Source organism: Sinocyclocheilus anshuiensis, unplaced genomic scaffold (genome assembly GCF_001515605.1).
Source record: "Sinocyclocheilus anshuiensis isolate Anshui unplaced genomic scaffold, SAMN03320099.WGS_v1.1 scaffold393, whole genome shotgun sequence".
Taxonomy (NCBI): Eukaryota; Metazoa; Chordata; class Actinopteri; order Cypriniformes; family Cyprinidae; genus Sinocyclocheilus; species Sinocyclocheilus anshuiensis.
Window position 1 is genome coordinate 1,550,654 of NW_015536501.1, and position 17,286 is coordinate 1,567,939.

The 17,286-nt window shown below is 34.9% G+C and overlaps 2 protein-coding genes across 3 annotated transcripts in view; one reads left to right on the plus strand and one right to left on the minus strand.

Annotated features, from left to right (window-relative positions):
- Positions 1–6,547, minus strand: part of LOC107689461 (EGF-like repeat and discoidin I-like domain-containing protein 3) — a 25,595-nt gene extending 19,048 nt beyond the window's left edge. Inside the window, exons 1-4 of the mRNA XM_016487459.1 lie at positions 6,346–6,547; positions 4,171–4,245; positions 2,611–2,640; positions 2,048–2,176 (exon numbers count right to left, since the gene is read on the minus strand). Coding sequence (XP_016342945.1) covers positions 2,048–2,176; positions 2,611–2,640; positions 4,171–4,245; positions 6,346–6,412 — 301 coding nt within the window. The 5' untranslated portion in view covers positions 6,413–6,547. The remainder of the gene's footprint in view (positions 1–2,047; positions 2,177–2,610; positions 2,641–4,170; positions 4,246–6,345) is intronic.
- A 1,071-nt stretch (positions 6,548–7,618) lies between these two features.
- The window catches only part of LOC107689448 (ras GTPase-activating protein 1-like), an 11,259-nt gene continuing 1,591 nt past the window's right edge, over positions 7,619–17,286 (plus strand). Inside the window, exons 1-24 of one of the 2 annotated variants that reach the window (XM_016487438.1) lie at positions 7,619–7,691; positions 8,096–8,764; positions 9,638–9,790; positions 9,970–10,105; positions 10,198–10,268; positions 10,691–10,808; positions 10,921–10,952; positions 11,105–11,157; positions 11,236–11,386; positions 11,484–11,562; positions 11,647–11,770; positions 11,856–12,012; positions 12,102–12,189; positions 12,877–12,957; positions 13,043–13,200; positions 13,279–13,355; positions 13,436–13,608; positions 14,856–15,015; positions 15,093–15,235; positions 16,175–16,290; positions 16,399–16,485; positions 16,656–16,723; positions 16,846–16,934; positions 17,034–17,111. In XM_016487438.1, coding sequence (XP_016342924.1) covers positions 8,271–8,764; positions 9,638–9,790; positions 9,970–10,105; positions 10,198–10,268; positions 10,691–10,808; positions 10,921–10,952; positions 11,105–11,157; positions 11,236–11,386; positions 11,484–11,562; positions 11,647–11,770; positions 11,856–12,012; positions 12,102–12,189; positions 12,877–12,957; positions 13,043–13,200; positions 13,279–13,355; positions 13,436–13,608; positions 14,856–15,015; positions 15,093–15,235; positions 16,175–16,290; positions 16,399–16,485; positions 16,656–16,723; positions 16,846–16,934; positions 17,034–17,111 — 2,886 coding nt within the window. In that variant the 5' untranslated portion in view covers positions 7,619–7,691; positions 8,096–8,270. Of the gene's footprint in view, positions 7,692–7,865; positions 7,882–8,095; positions 8,765–9,637; positions 9,791–9,969; positions 10,106–10,197; positions 10,269–10,690; positions 10,809–10,920; positions 10,953–11,104; positions 11,158–11,235; positions 11,387–11,483; positions 11,563–11,646; positions 11,771–11,855; positions 12,013–12,101; positions 12,190–12,876; positions 12,958–13,042; positions 13,201–13,278; positions 13,356–13,435; positions 13,609–14,855; positions 15,016–15,092; positions 15,236–16,174; positions 16,291–16,398; positions 16,486–16,655; positions 16,724–16,845; positions 16,935–17,033; positions 17,112–17,286 lie in introns of those variants that run through there. The other variant, XM_016487448.1, reaches the window with a different exon arrangement.

Below are 17,286 nucleotides of genomic sequence, written 5' to 3' on the forward strand. Positions count from 1 at the left end.
GTCTGATTCTTTATTTTTTTTTATTTAAATTATTTAAATTTATTACAAATATAATTTCACTTTTTCCCTTTCTTACAAATTACTTCAACTTGTAATTACTTCAACTGCTATCTGGTTTCTTGGTCCATTAAAAATTGTATATATATATATATATATATATTCATTCATTCATTTATTTTATTTTTCCCCTGGAGTCATGTGACATCACAGTTTTTTCATTTATATATATATTTTTATTTCATTTAATTTAATTACATTTTTGTACATCTATTGAAAAAAATATATAAAAATTTAAAAATATAATACTTCAGGACCTGAACTGAAGCCATGCGACATCACAGTCATGCAACATTTTTTCATATATAGATTTTATTATATATATTATTGAATTTAATTTAATAATTATATGATTCTTTCTTTTTTCATTGATTTTTATTTTATTAAAGACCTTTATTTCCTTTTTTCATTTTCTTGGTGGAGGTCTAGCCATTTGACATCATGTATTCTTTTCATTTATAGTTTGCATTTAATATAATATCAGTTTAGTTTAATATAATATACTACCAATTTATTTTAGCTTTTTTTAATTCTCTGTTGTTGTTTTTTTTACTTATCTTTTCTAACAAATCTTACTGAAACTCTTCACGCTTGTAGGTAGTTTTTTTTTTTTTTTTGTCCAGTGACATCCCTGTTTTTTTTTATACATATCACACTCAGCTAAACATCCTACATGAGGTCAAAATGCTGTGAAGTCTAATTATTATGACAAAAACTGAGCAGGTCATGGGGCCCGGGGCAGATAATGAGACTGAATATCATTCTCTAAAAAATCCGACCAAAAAATAGTCTGAGATTTCTAAGGCCTTTGCTCAGTCTCTTTTCACCAGTCAGCCCCCTGCATGCTACTAACTGAGCCTCAGTGTCTTATCTTAGCTGTACTTTCACTCCGGCATTAATTATAGACTACGCTTAGAAGTCAATTCAGGAGACAGTGCAAATTAAGGTCACGGATGCACATGTGTGATGTGTATATTAGGCAGTGCAGAACAGAGCTGAATATTCTTTCTCCCATTCCATGAATAATGCAGGTGGTGTGAGGTAACCACAGAAACAAGAGAATCAGGACAAAAACAAACCAAATAAAAACCAGCTCTGACAGCAAACAGATAAAAAATAGCTCTTTGTTAATTACATTCCTGTCACTTTGCTAAGTGTTCTGGCACAATATGCTGTAGAAGTTTTTTTGAGACTAACTGAGGCAGAAAAACATTGATTTTCACATTAATGTGCATTGTGCTTCTACACTAGTGAAACTAAAGCCATAAAATACACTACAGTAAGTGAGCTATCTTGACATATGTTCTTCCATCACTGTGGCAGAAGTCACTTCTCAAGTGGACGATAGTTTCATTCAATCTGTATAATTAAACAATGTGTTATTCTGGTAGCTACTGTAGATATAAACATGTTGACTGCGGAGTTGTGGCAACAATGAAAATTCAACATACACGTAATTTGCATGGTTTTAAGGTGCACTATATTCACTATACGTATTTTTGAACCCAATTTTTTATATGTATAGTTTTTATATGTATATTCTTATAAATATATTTTTTATATTTATTAAAAAAAATCAGATGCATATTTTTAGATATTTTTAAAACATTTCCCCTAATTTTACCGTTTTTATGAATTTAGTCATTTAACAAACTTATAAACGGGAACAAAAAAAGCTATTATATTGATTATATTATAAAAAATTAATATTAAACATTAAAAGAATAAAAATTATATATGTAGCATTTTATTTAATATCATTAATTGTGTTGTGTGTATATATAATATGATTGAAAATAAATATATAAATTAAAAAATAAAAAATAAAAATTAATTAAACTTTTTTTTTGTAATCACTTTAAAGTGTGTGTGTGTGTGTATACGCAGAATTTAATGATAGAAAATAAAAAGTTTTATTTCATATACACATAAGTTTTCTTATAATTAAAATATTGAAATAAATGTCTCTAAAAATGACAAGGTTTCTTACTGTGTTGGCAGTGGACACCATCGAAGCCAAGCGGACACCTGCACAAATACCTGACAAAAGTGTCGCCGCGGTAGGTCTCACTGAGTTCACACACCCCTCCGTTGTGACAGGGGTTTGGGCGGCAGGGCCCTGAATGACAGAAACACACAGTATCTGAAATCTGCAGGGTTCATTTGAAGTGCTATTTAAAATCCTACTAGAGTTTATTGCAGGTTGATTTGTAAGTGAACTTGATGCTCAGTGCGCTTGATGACATGCACTTTCCCCACACGGTCATTATTATTTCATGTTTTTCAGCTCAGTCTGAACATCACACTAAATACTGCATTAGCTATAAAAGACGACTCCAGAAAGTGTGAGTTTCTAATGAATGCTAAGCAGATGTTTAAATATTAATTAACTAGTGAATGGAAATCGAGGCTGACATCATTTATGTTCACGGCTCATAAGCCGAACATGAGCCATCTGTTTAATATGCCATTCATATCTGGAGTCTCAATGAGCAAAGCGCTCTTGAACCTTTCTTAAAATGAGGAAAACAGGCTACAAATAAACAAACTCACCAATTACAGGTTGCTCTTCCCAGCCTGATGCTGTTGAAAAAGCAGAACACACAATTTGTGAGATTCTGACATATTCTATCTGCACTATTAAAAAGAAAGATTCCAATTAGATGAAACCGTAGAATCTTCTACAGCTCCATTACAAACTTTTTATTATTTCTTTAAAAACATAATTTCCTGCACTAATTTTTACAGGGAAAAAATTTAAAAATGCTAGAATAAATACATAGTATTCACTCCAAAGATGAAAACTACAATGAAATATATATAGTTTTATACGATATAATATACAATATACAATACGATAACAACACAGAGGAACGCTATCACTAGAACCACTATCAGAATTATTTTTTCCAGCTGATGAATGATAAAAACACTGACAGCCAATCAGAATCGACCTTTAAAGAGCATTTAAAGCACAACAGAGTGTTATTGTGCGTTGGTGTGGATGCTGATATCTTTATTGTTTTAGATATCTTTAAATTTAACATTCTTGGTGTGAACATGTGAAGTTAACTTATCATATATGTTTTATATGTTGCATTATACTATATGTAATTATGAGGTAAAATACTCAAATATATAGTTTTTTCAAGTAAAAACTATGAATTACTATATAATTTATGGTGAAAAACTCAATGAAAAGACATTCAGTCACATCTGACACATTACATATGATTATATTTAATCTAAATAATTTTGTTATATAATTCTCATTAAGTGTTTGTGTTAAATTTTCTATATTTATGTCAAAACTCCAATCTGAAGAATTTACACTAAATTTAATTTAGAATGTATTCTAATTTACACTGTTAAAAATTAAGGTTCTGTATTGGCATTTACGGTTCTATGAAGAACCTTTAACATCCCTGAAACCTTTCCAGTCCACAAAATGTTCTTAAGTAGAAAAAATGCTTCTGATTATTACAATATTCTAAGAAATAATGGTTTATGGCTTTTAAGATCTGTTCACAGAAAGGTTCTTTGGGGAAATAAAATAGTTCTTTCTATTGCATACAGAAAACCTCCATTTGGAACCTTTATTTTTAAGAGTGTATGAAATGCCAAACTTAATCTCCAAAAACCCCTAACTCAAAATATGATTCTTGATAAGGATTCTTTGCTGAATCTAAGAATCTTTGGAGAAGCTATACGTATAAGAGTGTGGGGAGATAAAACATCTAAATCATGTGAACTCATGAATGATATGTTGTCAGATAATGAAGAATACTCATTATAGCAATGCAACAGAAGAACCATTTTTGGTTCCCCAATGAACCTTTCAGTAAGCAGTTCCTTTAAAAAACAACTTTTTTCTTAGTGTGAAGAACATTTCAATATTCTAAAGAACCTTTTGTCCAGCGGAAAGGTTCTGTGGATGTTATATGTAGGTTCTTCATGGAACCATAAAGAACTTTTATTTTTAAGAGTGTAGGCAAACTCTTAATAAAGCTCAACTCAGAGACACATACTGTATCACTCCATACATTTTAAAATGTGTGAAATAAAATCTCACGGGCCTTTAGGGTTCTCAAATCCAAAAGGACAAAAACTCACAAGAAACATTTTCATCAGCTGGTGTACTGGGACAGTCAGCACCGTTCTCACACGGAACCGGTTCGCATACTTCACCTACAAAACATGAAGAGATATAAACAGGAAATGAGCAGATCTTCTTTTCCAAAGACAAGTCACCTCTACAGCTTGGAAAAAGTGTGTTGCGGAGTGATGCACGAGAGTTTGTGATGCTATATCCACAGCCACGCTGTCATTTCGGCATGAATTAATTAGCCACAGGAATCTGCAGAGTAACTTTGAGTGTTTACACAGGTGTCCATGTTGGCCAAACTTTGGAATACACTTGCCGACTCTTAAAGATGCAGTGCAGATGTTTGGCGATGACAGAATGCCAGTGCTTCAGAAGTGTGTAAGGTTAAGTGAGGTGGAAGATTAGAGAAAATATTTTGTGTTAGGAAAGAAACACGGCTGACGGAGCTGTCTTGTTTCACACTGATCCGACACAACCTGAGGGCATGAAACTCGCAGAGGATTATAGTAGTGCGCTACACACTGCCTTGTGCTTTCCAGTACGATGAATTTCACACTGCCATTATATTTGTTGTGTTACTTGCATTAATACAAAAACACTGGCACTGGAAACTTGGGGCAATTTGATTATGAATAACACAGTGAATCGGGAAGGAAATGAATGACTCCTCAAAGCTTACAGTTTTAATGTACCATGGTAATTCAGTTTCCACTAAAAAAGTAGTTATTGCTGCTGGGATAAAACTGTGGTACTGTAACTTCAATAAGAAAAAAGTAATACAGTTACTATGGTAATACCATAGTTGTTGAGTCAAGTACCATGGTTTGAAGTGGACTACCATTCAAAAGTTTGGGGTCGGTAAGATTTTTTCTTTTAAGGACTCATTAAATTGATCGTAATGACAATAAAGACATTTATAATTTTACAAAACATTTATTTTTCAAATAAATGCTGTTCTTTTGAACGTTCTATTCATCAAAGTTCCTAAAAATGTATCAGTTCCCACAAAATATTAAGCAGCACAACTCACATTAACAATAATAAGAAATGCTTGAGCAGCAGATTAGAATGATTTCTGAAGGATCTTGTGACAGTGAAGACTGGAGTAATGATGCGGAAAATTCAGCTTTGCATCACAGGAATAAATTACATTTAAAAATATATTCAAATAGACAACAGTAACTTTAATTTGTAATAATATTTCACAAAATAGCTGCTTTTAATATTTTTTGATAAAAATGCAGCCTTAGTAAGCATAAGAGACTTCTTTCAAAAACATTAAAAAATCATACCGACCCCAAATTTTTGAACGGCAATGTACTACTCAGAGAACAATGTAAATACCATGGTAAATGAATTTGATAATCATTCAGTACCATGGTATATACAGTTTGAATGACATCCCATAATGCATTATATATTTTACAGTAAAAACTGTAATAAGATATTTTGGTGGAACTATGGTTTATAAGTACAGTTTTTGTAAGCATAACAATGATAAAAATCATTGTAATAAATTATTGGCATGCAAAAACAACAGGTTTCAAGCTAAAAACAGCTCTAATAAGTAAGATTACAACATAACAACACTAACCCATGCAGCTGATTTCTAATGAAAACTCAGTGACAGTCCAAACTAAGTCATCCTATGTAAAGGTCAGCCAGAGATGCACAGTCAGTATGACATTTAACATGATCACATTGGGCTCAGCTATTAAAAACACAAGGAGATATTTCAGGCTCGAAGATGATAACAGTGTTTAGATGACTATTTATTGTGCATATGACCTCTGGATCGCCTTAAAGTAACATCAAACAAATATCCCAGCTCATAACAGCACTGTAATATGCACAAGCAGGCGCTTTCCTATTCATTGCCATCTTTTTGTGTCAAGCAGCTGTGCTTGCATTAATGTAATGTAATGTGCATATTTAATTGAGCGTCTGTTAGAGGGCGCTGATAAAATCATATGCCCGAAATAACCCGACATCTCATTATCATATCCCTCATGAATTATATCTGAGGACATTTGAATAAAAAAACAGAAGTGATGCTGCAGATGTCCGAGCTGTGAATAAACGCACCAAACGTTGTCTGGAAGTTCTGATGTGTGTTATGAACTTCGTTCTGTGCAAATGTGAGGTGTATGTTAAACACACAGAGTTGTATTCCGTGAACTCACCCGCAGATGTCGGATGTGGGATGGATGCGCCAATGCGGACGACCAGGAACAAAAATAAAGGCACCATCGCGGGGAAACTTGTGTATTGTGCAGCCTCGATGCGTCCCGTGTTTCAGCTGTGATGCAGATATAATGGCAGAGAGACTCGCAGTAAGGATGTCCGGTGATGCTGTGACTCCGAGCAGTGATGCTGCTGCAGCTGCTTCTTACTGCAGTGATGAAGATGATGATGGAGACTCGACACTGGCAGGATTCACAGCATCAGTGAAGACGCACCCATTGATCCATACATCCTCAGAAAAACACAACTTTTTTTTATAGAGTGCATTGAAATGTTGCTACTTGATATAGGCTACTTTACAAAACCAACAAAAAAAATGAAACAAAAAAAAAATGATAGAAATAGGGGTCTTTATTTGATTTGACTTCCAATATCCCTGACTGCCACGTGCAAATGTAAAATGTTTTAATGTCTCATAAACACACGATGATATTGTATCTTTCTTTTCACGATTATTGTATTACCTGAAAAAAAAATCACGTATTAAATCGTAGATAATCATGGCCCCTGGTGTGCTCTAAATTATTACAAAAGGCTTATTTATTACACATATATTATAGCTACTACTTCATATAGCGTATTCATATATTTACAGTATCGATTGATTAAAAAATTTAAAGTTGTGTCTGTCGCCCTCTGTAGGCCCAAAGGAGTAAGTAACAGAATGATATTCATTCCTCCTCGAATTAATTGATCATTTTAACCCGATTAATGTGCGTATTTAGCATAGATTGCTTCTAATACTATGACTTATGAAACCGAGAATATATTTGCTAGACTATCATATTTTAACACAGTTTCTACAGACTGTTACCTCAGTACTGTAAATCTGTGGTAGGTTATTTCGCATAAATTGCCTCTTATACTAAGTAAAACGAATATTCTGATTATCCATGTATAATTATACTCATCTTTAATGATTAAAAACGTATAACTTGTTATAAAACCGAGAAAATTGTTTTTATAAAACAATTTCTAGTTATTTTTTTTACCTCAGTACTGCAGATGCGTGATACGTAATGCCACCGCTGCCTTTAAAAATAAATTACATTTAAATACAAATTACATTTAAAAGAAACCGTCATATCCATAATTTATTATGATGATTTGGCTGTAGCAACAATAACTTTAGGTGACTATTTGGCAGAAACTTGTTACCATGGTAGTTTTGTTTGTGACGCGGCACAAGATGCGGCGGGCGGGCTCACGCGAGGTGGGAGTGTTTGAGGGGCGCAAGGGCTGCGCGAGACTTCACAACACGACTCTCAACATGAAACTAGCCGAAGTGAGTGAAACAAAAGTAACGCAAAGCTTCCTTAACATCATCTTTAACATCTCTTCCCAATTTTTTAACACTCCTGCCTCACTGTAATTAAGTCTAAGCGCTCAACTAACCTCAAACGCTGGACTTTTGTGGTGTCACACTTGGCCAGAACCAAACTAAGCTAACGAGCTAACGCACATAGCCGTCATTTGTATGCAGATTTAACTTTATTCTGTTTTTGTTTAGTCTTATTCTAATTCTAGGCGAAATGCAGTTCCTTATAATAGATCTGATGTTTATTCCCAGAAAAATAAGATCGTGTTGTGATTACAAAGGCAAAAATGCGCTAGCATCATGTGTAAACAATGATACTTCTAAGGCATATCACAGTATTTGAGTTTGTCTGTGTTCGTCCTTATTTTCAGATTAGGAGAAAAGCGAACAATGAAGATCTGAAGCTGTCTGTCTTGTGTTAGACCCAAACCACCAAAGTGAATTAGAGAAAACTCCTAAAAGGGAACAAAGGTGTAGTTGTGGGTTTCAGGAGGGGAAACCCTCCTGAACATTGTCAGCTTTCATTGTCAACTTCCCTGGGTGACAATGATGGCAACCCATGGTGGCAGCGAGGAGCCTGATCCCTTTTCGGTGGTGACCCGGATGGCTGGGGCAGGAGGAGATGGGACCACGCATTTACCAGCCTGTCGTGGTCAGGGGATACAGATCTCAGACCTGGGCTCAGCTTTTTCCGTCCATACCACGGTTTTACCACCTACACAGCCTCCTGGGGTCACATATTCTGTATTTGGAAAGGATCCGAGACCTGGAACAGTCATGTTTGCCTCAAAGGCAGGTGGTATTAGTGCTGGACATGTTATATTGGGGTCTTTTTCAGGTGTTGGGAGGGGGATGCCAGATCCTCCACATGAAGGTGCTGTCGGTCGGATACCATCCTCATCGCTGAGTCCTGAGGTGTGCCTGGCGGCCCCTTCGTTTCTTCCGCTGGGCATCGTTGAAGAAGGTGATGCTCTGGATGTGCAGGAAATTGGGGAGGATGAGGAAGTTGTTTTAACCCTCACCGCACCACCTCCTAATCAGTGAGTAGTGTAATATGACATCCCAATTTATGCATCCCATGAGTGTTTAAAGGGATAGTTCATCCAAAAATAAAAACAATGGCTGAGAATTACCTCACCCTTAGGCCATAGAAGATGCAGGTGAGTTCATCGAAACTGATTTAGAGAAGTTTATCATTACATCACTTGCTCACCAATTGATCCGCTGCAGTGAATGGGTGCCGTCAGAATGAGAGTCCAAACAGCTGATTAAAAACATCACAGTAATCCACACGACTTCCTCAATTATCATCTCATGAAGTGAGCTGAGTGTTTGTAAGAAACAAATCCATCATTAAAGTTTTACATTTTAACTGTTGCTTCTTTCCAAAATACAAGTCCATAATCCATAATAACGCTTCATAATAAAGTCCATCCTCTGTTGTCCTCTCACATCAAAATCCACCAACATATTTGTTTAGAACTATTTTGGGCTGTTTTTGCTTGTAAATGGTGCTTGATCTGTGCATATTTCTCTCCTGATTCAGACGAGACTTTATCACTGGAGAAAATATTATGGATAGAGGATAGGTGTTAAAAATGTCTTGATGGATTTGTTTCTCACAAACACGCAGCTTTTCTCTTCACAAGATGTTAATTGATGGACTGGAGTGGTGTGGATTATTGTGATGTTTTTATCAGCTGTTTGGACTCTCGTTCTGACGGCACCCATTCACTGCAGAGGATCCATTGGTGAGCAAGTGATGTAATGCTAAATGTTTTAATAATGAAACTCATCTACATCTTGCATGGAGTCAGGTTTTAGTAAATTTCATTTTTTGGTGAAGTATTCCTTTAAATTTGAACTGTGATGAATATAATAAAAGATTTGTAATGGAGTTTGTAATTCAACAGGTGGTATCATGGGAAGCTGGACCGGATGATCGCAGAGGAGCGTTTGCTTCAGGCCAGGACGGCTGGCAGCTACCTTATCAGGGAGAGTGACCGCCGACCCGGCTCATTTGTGTTGTCTTTCCTTAGCATGACCAACACAGTCAGTCATTTCAGGTGTTTGTTTGTCTGTTATCTTTCTCTGCAGCTTTAGAATCAAACCACATCTTTAAATAGAACTAATCACTAATGGTCATGGCACATCTTTATTTGCAATGTGCTTACATTTTAATCTGCAAGGTTTTGTGCCTAGATAATGAGATGGTATCTGTGACCTGAGTAATGAATGTTTGCAGGATCATCGCCATGTGTGGAGACTACTACATTGGAGGCCGTCGTTTCTCCTCTCTGTCGGATCTGATTGGTTATTACAGTTACGTGTCCTGTCTGCTGAAAGGAGAGAAGTTGATATCACCAGTCGCCCCTCCAGAGGTAGACATTCAGTGTAGTATTTATTAGCAGAAAAATTGACTGTAATTTTCACAGTATATAAAAAAAAACAAAACAATGTTTTGTTTTGTAAGCCTGTTGAAGACCGCAGGAGGGTACGAGCAATTCTCCCATACACCAAAGTGCCTGAAACTGATGAGATCAGGTAATTTGATTTTATGTTACTTTCAAAAATATACTATATATAATATATAAAGTTTGGGGTCAGAAAGAAATTAATACTTTTATTCAGCAAGGACACTTAATATTTATGAAAAGTGACAGTATAGACATTTATAATGTAATTAAAGATTTATATTTCAAATTAATGCTGTTCTTTCTATTCATAAAAGAAAAACAACGTATCATGGTTTCCACAAAAATATTAAGCAGCACAACTGTTGTTGTTTTTTCTATTGATAATAAGAAATGTTTCTTCGGCATATTAAAATGATTTCAGAAGGATCATGTTACACTGAAGACTGGAGTAATGATGCTGAAAATTCAGCTTTGTCATCATCATAGGAATAAATTACATGTTAAAGTATGTTCAGAAAGTTTACTTAATTAGACTTCTTGTGCTCACAGTTTCTTCAAAGGCGACACATTTATAGTCCATAATGAACTGGAGGACGGCTGGTTGTGGGTGACTAATGTCCGAACAGATGAGCAGGGTCTTATAGTCCAAGACCTGGTGAAGGAAGTGGTGAGTAGAAACACTGTTTAGAATAAACGAAAAATAAACACATGTCCATAACTGGATGAATATGTATATATACAGTATTATGACAGGGTGTCCTATATTGACACATTCACAGGGACGTGAAGAAGACCCACATGAGGGGAAAGCGTGAGTTTGATTCTTTTGTTTCGATTCCTGGTTGAGTGGTGTTAGTTTCCAGTAGTAATACAAACTATACACTGCATAAAATGAATAGAAATACATGATGATTTTCATGCCTCATCTCTTATGATCTGCTCAACATCATCTGTATTTTTCAGCTGGTTTCATGGCAAGATCAACAAGCAAGAGGCTTACAACCTACTGATGACAGGTCAGTCAGAAAAAATGTTTAAAAGCAATAAACCGCGAAGGGTTACACCTGCTTAACTCCTGTAATCGCTCTCCCCAGTTGGGCTGGTGGGCAGTTTTTTAGTGCGCCCGTCTGACAGCACACCTGGGGACTATTCGCTGTACTTCCGCACCACTGAGACCATCCAGCGCTTCAAAATCAGCCCCACACCCAGCAACCAGTTTATGATGGGAGGCCGATACTACAACAGGTAAATGCAATTTGGGAGCATTTTATGATTTTTGGAATGGATAAAATTGAGTTTCATGACACATATTGCTTGTGTTTTCTTACTTTTGTTTGTACAGTATTGATGACATCATTGAACACTACAGGAAGGAACAGATAGTTGAGGGCCACAACCTTAAAGATGCTTTATCTGTCCAAGTATGTGCAACAACTATTTTTCAAAAACTCTGATTCGTTTTATTGATGTTATTGTGTGAATGATTTGACGTGTGATTTCATCAGCACCAGGAGCAGGTGCTTACTGACACCGTCGAAGGCAAAGAAATCTACAACACCATCCGTAGAAAGACCAAGGACGCTTTCTATAAAAACATTGTGAAGAAAGGATATGTCCTGTTCAATAAAGGTATTGCCAACGTTTCAGTGTAGTGTTACATTGAAGACCTTATCAAAATCATTTTAGTAAGGTATTAGTCTTGTGTCTTTTATAGGAAAAGGAAAAAGATGGAAAAATCTATATTTCATCCTTGAGGGAAACGATTCCCAGCTGATCTACTTTGAGAGTGAGAAACGAGCAACTAAACCAAAGGGTTTAATCGACTTGAGTGTGTGTTCTGTGTACGAGGTCCATGACAGCATGTTTGGCAGGTTTGTTTCCCACTGTATTATGCACTGATAATAGTTCAACTTTAGGTTCGATTGAAATACATTTAGCAGTTTTTTTTTTTTTTCTGCAGGCCAAACTGTTTCCAGATAGTTGTACAGCACTTTAGCGAGGAGCAGTGTATCTTTTACTTTGCTGGAGAGACCCCAGAACAAGCTCAGGTACCGATGTCTTCATTAGCAATGCTGGCCAATACACTTTCATCAGAGTAACACTGTGTCCAAATGATAGATTTTCTGTCTTGAGTTTAACATGAAATACTGCATTTGTCAATCCCAAAGGGAAATTTCATACATCCCAAATCCTGCTCCAAATACACCACTTTTCAAAAGTTTTGGTGACTTTTACATTGTAAAATGATCTTTTCATATAAATTTTGTTTCCAACATTGATGAAAATACAAAATGTTTCTTGATCAGCAAATCAGCATATTAGAATGATTTCTGAAGGATCGTGTGACACTGAAGACTGGAGTAATGATGCTGAAAATTCAGCTTTACCATCATAGGAATTCATTATATTTTGAAATATATTAACATAGAAAACTGTTCTTTCGAATTGTACTAAATTATATTTCATAATATTACTTTTATTACTGTATTTTTATCAAATAATTGCAGCTTTGGGGAGCATAAAGGACTTCTTTCAAAAAAGTCCTTAGGGTAATATCTTACCGAAACCCAAACATTTGAACAGACGTGTGTATAGATTTAAAAATAATATTATGATCTGTTTGGCTGTAATATTGTCATGCAGCTGTGAGGATAGAAAAATTGCCTTTGTAGAACACTTAACATAATTCTGTTCAATTTATTCTTGTTCACTTCTTACACCCTTCAATTGCGTAGGACTGGATGAAATGTCTGCAGACCTTTTGTAGTAACCTTAGGAAACCCAGCCAGCCCTGCTCAAACAAACGCCTGCGTCAGGTAAACTCTCAGTTGCTTCCTGTTGTTGTTTAATGTCATATGAATTACAGCTGTTACTCCTCATGTGTTACATGTATCTTTACAGGTCAGTAGTTTATTTCTGAATGTTGAGGAGGCTCACCACCTTCCTAGTAAACATTTCACAAACGCCTACTGCAACATTTACCTGAACAGCATTCAGATAGCCAAAACCCATCCGCGGGAGGGCCAGAACCCTGTGTGGACAGAGGAGTTCATTTTCGAGTAAGCCACTCCCTCAGATATTGATAGTAATTCTATAAAATCGAACGTTTTTATTAATGTTTCCCAATATTCCTGCAGTGACTTATCCAGTGAAATCAACAGGTTTGAAATCAGCCTGAGCAACAAGACAAAAAAAAGCAAGGAGAATGATATTTGTACGTTCTTTCTTATTACTTCATGCTCAGACTTTCAAAACGGTTTCGTATAAGGAATAACGTATGCTCTTCTCCTGCAGTGTTCATGTGCTGCCCTCTGTGTCGGCTACAAAGGGGTCAGATGATTGACGAGTGGTTTCCTCTGAGTTCCCACGTGCCTCTGAAGAACGTGTCGCCCAGCTCACTCCGGCTGAGAGTGCGCTACTCTGTGGAGAAGATCATGCCCGTGGAGGTGTACAATGAGTTAAAAGAGGTTGGGTACATACATGAGTTGATATATAAGCAGGGTCAACATTTAACTCAAATTCAGTTACTGGACAGTTGGCTAGTAACTGTCCTAGAATTTACAATGCATTTCAGTCACAATATAAGAACATTAGTCTGACCCCTGCTGATGAAAGTGCAATTATTTGTATTGAAAAAATAAATGCTGACACAAGAAACTGAGGAATCAATGCAATGTTGCGACAAAAAAAATCTGTATATTATTTTATTTTATGATATTGATTATTCAATGTAAGTTTTTTCGCCCATTTTATTGTCCCCTATATAAAAGTAAAAAAAAAAAAAAAAACACATAATTTAAGGTATCACTGATCATCCAGTCATATCCTGAAGTCAAGTAATGCACTACCTATAATTTCCCACAGAATTTGCCTCAGAAATATGTCACGTTATTATGAAAGCCTATTTCTGCCATGGAATAAAAAAGAAAAAGGAAATTGTAACTTTTTATCTTACAATTCTGACTTTTCTCTTGCAATTGTAACAAATAAAAAACAGACTTGCAAGATACTGGTTAAACTCAGACTTGCAAGTTAACATCATTGCGAAATATGAATTTGTATATGCAAGGAAAAAAGGTAATTTGATTTATTTTTAGAAAAAAAGCCACAATTAACGTTTTTATTTTTCTATTTTTTTGGTGTGAACAAAAAAACTTTGTCACACTTGAAAAATGTAAACTCAGAATTCTGAGAAAATGTTATTTATGAAAATACAGAGTAATGGCCAGTGAGAAATATTTCTGGCAGGTGAGACCATTGTTATTTTAGTTCATTGCTTATTAGTTATATATTGCTAAAGTATTTTATTAAACATTTTTTAGAATTAGATTTTTATTGTTATATTTTAAGTAATTATGTTGTGCTTTTGTCATTTTTATTGTGTTTTTTTTTTTTTTTAATATACAAAAATAAATACTATTTAGGTTGATTTATTTTTATTTCGACTTTAGTTTTAGTTTAGTTTAAGTTTTTATTTAATTCCAGAATTTCCAGTTAGTAATTTTAGTGCTTAAATGTATTTCTGTTAGTGGTGAAGGTAACATTTCAAAATAGTTTCAAAAGTATTTCATTTCGGCTGTATTTCAATCAACACAAAAGTTTTTAATTGTTTTAGTTAAAAGTAGTAACCCTGGTAGAGACAATTCATTATTAGTAATTGGTTTATTTTAGAACTGGCAACTCATTCCAGCATATGATATTTGATCTTTTCCAGCTGGTTCTGCTGAAAGAGTTGCACGTGATCAGTGCTTTGGCCCACGTGTGTGGACAGGACCGCACTCTCCTGGCCAGCGTTCTGCTCAGGATATTTAGACACGAGAACCTGGAGGCCCAGCTGCTCAGAGAGCTCAATGACCGGGAGATCAGCGCTGAAGGTACTTCTTTTATTCCTCTTCTTATGCTGCATGACTGAATTCATCAGAATTATTCACAGAGTTGCTTGTTTTTCCAGATGAAGCAACGACTCTTTTTCGTGCCACCACTCTGGCCAGTACTCTGATGGAGCAGTACATGAAAGCTACAGCCACTCCATTCGTGCATCATGCTCTTAAAGACACCATCCTCAAGATCATGGAGTCTAGACAGTCCTGTGAGGTATTTCTCAGATTTTTTTATGTTAACCAAAATCGCATAGAGATCATCATGATTAAATATCCATATCCTCCTTTTGTAGCACTTTTTTTCCCACTGAGGTCCTCTAAGTTAGTTAAGGTTTCTTGCACTAAAAACTATGGAGTTAAAAAAAAACTATGGACTAAAAACTGACATTTTATCTCACAATTCTGACATTTTTTCCCCTTGCAATTCTGAGTTTATTTCTCACAATTCAGTTTTTTTCCCCCATGTAATTCTGAGAAGAAAAGTCTATATTGTGGGATACAAACTCGAAATTGTGGAAAAAAGTAAGAATTGTGATTGTGATTACCTTTTACCAATTACCTTTATTTTTTATTTCGTGGCAGAAGCAAAACCAGAATTGCGACATATAATGTCAGAATTAAAAGAAAAAAGATATGTAAACTCGGAAATTAAGAGAAAGGAGGTCAGAATTCTGAGTTTGTCTCAATTCTGAATTGCAAGGAAAAAATCAGAATTGTGAGATAAAAAATAATACTGTAATAAAAAATAATACTGTTCATAATGTAAACTCAGAGGTTAAAAAAGTGAATTGTGAGATAAAAAAATTACCTTTTTCATTTTTTTAATTCTGTGGTGGAAACAGTCTTCCATAAAAAAACAATAATTTAATTATTATGATTGATTCGTATGTTATATCACAATTATTTAATTACATTTAATTATTAATTAGATATTGACATCCTCTCTTTAACACTTCGAATTAACAGAATCTTTAATATTTAAAAATCTAAATGACCTATTATGATTTATGACTGGCTAACATGTTTGCATGTCAAATTATGTTATCAAAAAGCTTCAAAAATGAATGAACCCTTTAAAGCTGATGCATCTTAGTTCAATCTTGTAGATCAATCATTTGCCTGCTAAACATATGTTGTTTCCGCTGTAAATTAGCTCAATTCATCTAAACTGGAGAAAAATGAGGATGTGAATGTGAATCTCGCTCATCTCCTGAGTATTGTGTCTGAGCTGGTGGAGAAAATATTCATGGCTGCTGAAATCCTCCCTCCGTGAGTCACTGTGTATATAAATATACTTCTGCCAATAAACTCTGTGATCAGAGCAAGGATATAATGTGAGAGAATGGAGTTTTATACATGTTGATTCCTTTTTCGCAGGACTCTCAGGTTCATATATGGATGTTTACAGAAAGCTGTACAGCAGAAGTGGCCCAGAAACACAACCATGAGAACTAGAGTTGTAAGGTATGGAAATATGTTTTGTTGGAGGACAAAATTTGATTTAATAATAAAATAATGCATTTAATACAGTTAAAAATCTTACATTATATTAATTAGTATAAATGTATCAACAGCTATATAATAAAATGTTTTACATATGTAAAACATAAAACATATATTTTTTTCTTTTCCAGTGGATTTGTCTTCCTCAGATTGATCTGTCCTGCTATTGTCAACCCCAGAATTTTTAACATCATTGCAGGTGAGCTGTGATTGGGCAATTCAAATTGTTCCGTTTTTATTAAATAGGCATCAGACTTTAAATATAGAAATGTATAAATCTTTTTAATGTAAAAAAAATAAATAATTGGTCTATTTGTGCAGATCCACCTTCCCCTATCGCATCCCGGACACTCACCTTAGTGGCCAAAGCAGTCCAAAATCTGGCCAACCTGGTGGAATTTGGTGCCAAAGTAAAAGAAACACTTTAAATGGATTTTAATAGACTTTAAAGACTTCTCTGGTTCTATAATTGTTGCTTTCTTTAAATATTTCATTTTGTCCCATCTCAGGAGCTGTACATGGAAGGAGTAAATCCATTCATCAAGAACAACAAACACAGAATGATCAAATTTTTGGGCGAACTTGGGGTTTGTCAACTTCTCTAAAACTAATTTTACTGCAAATATTGCTGAAAAAATGTGGTGTAGTAATAATTACAGCGAAACAGCAAGAACGACTGAATTAGTATTTCCTTCTTTTGAATAATATATTTTTTTACAACTATATATATATATTAATTTTTTTTTTTTTTTTTTTTTTTTT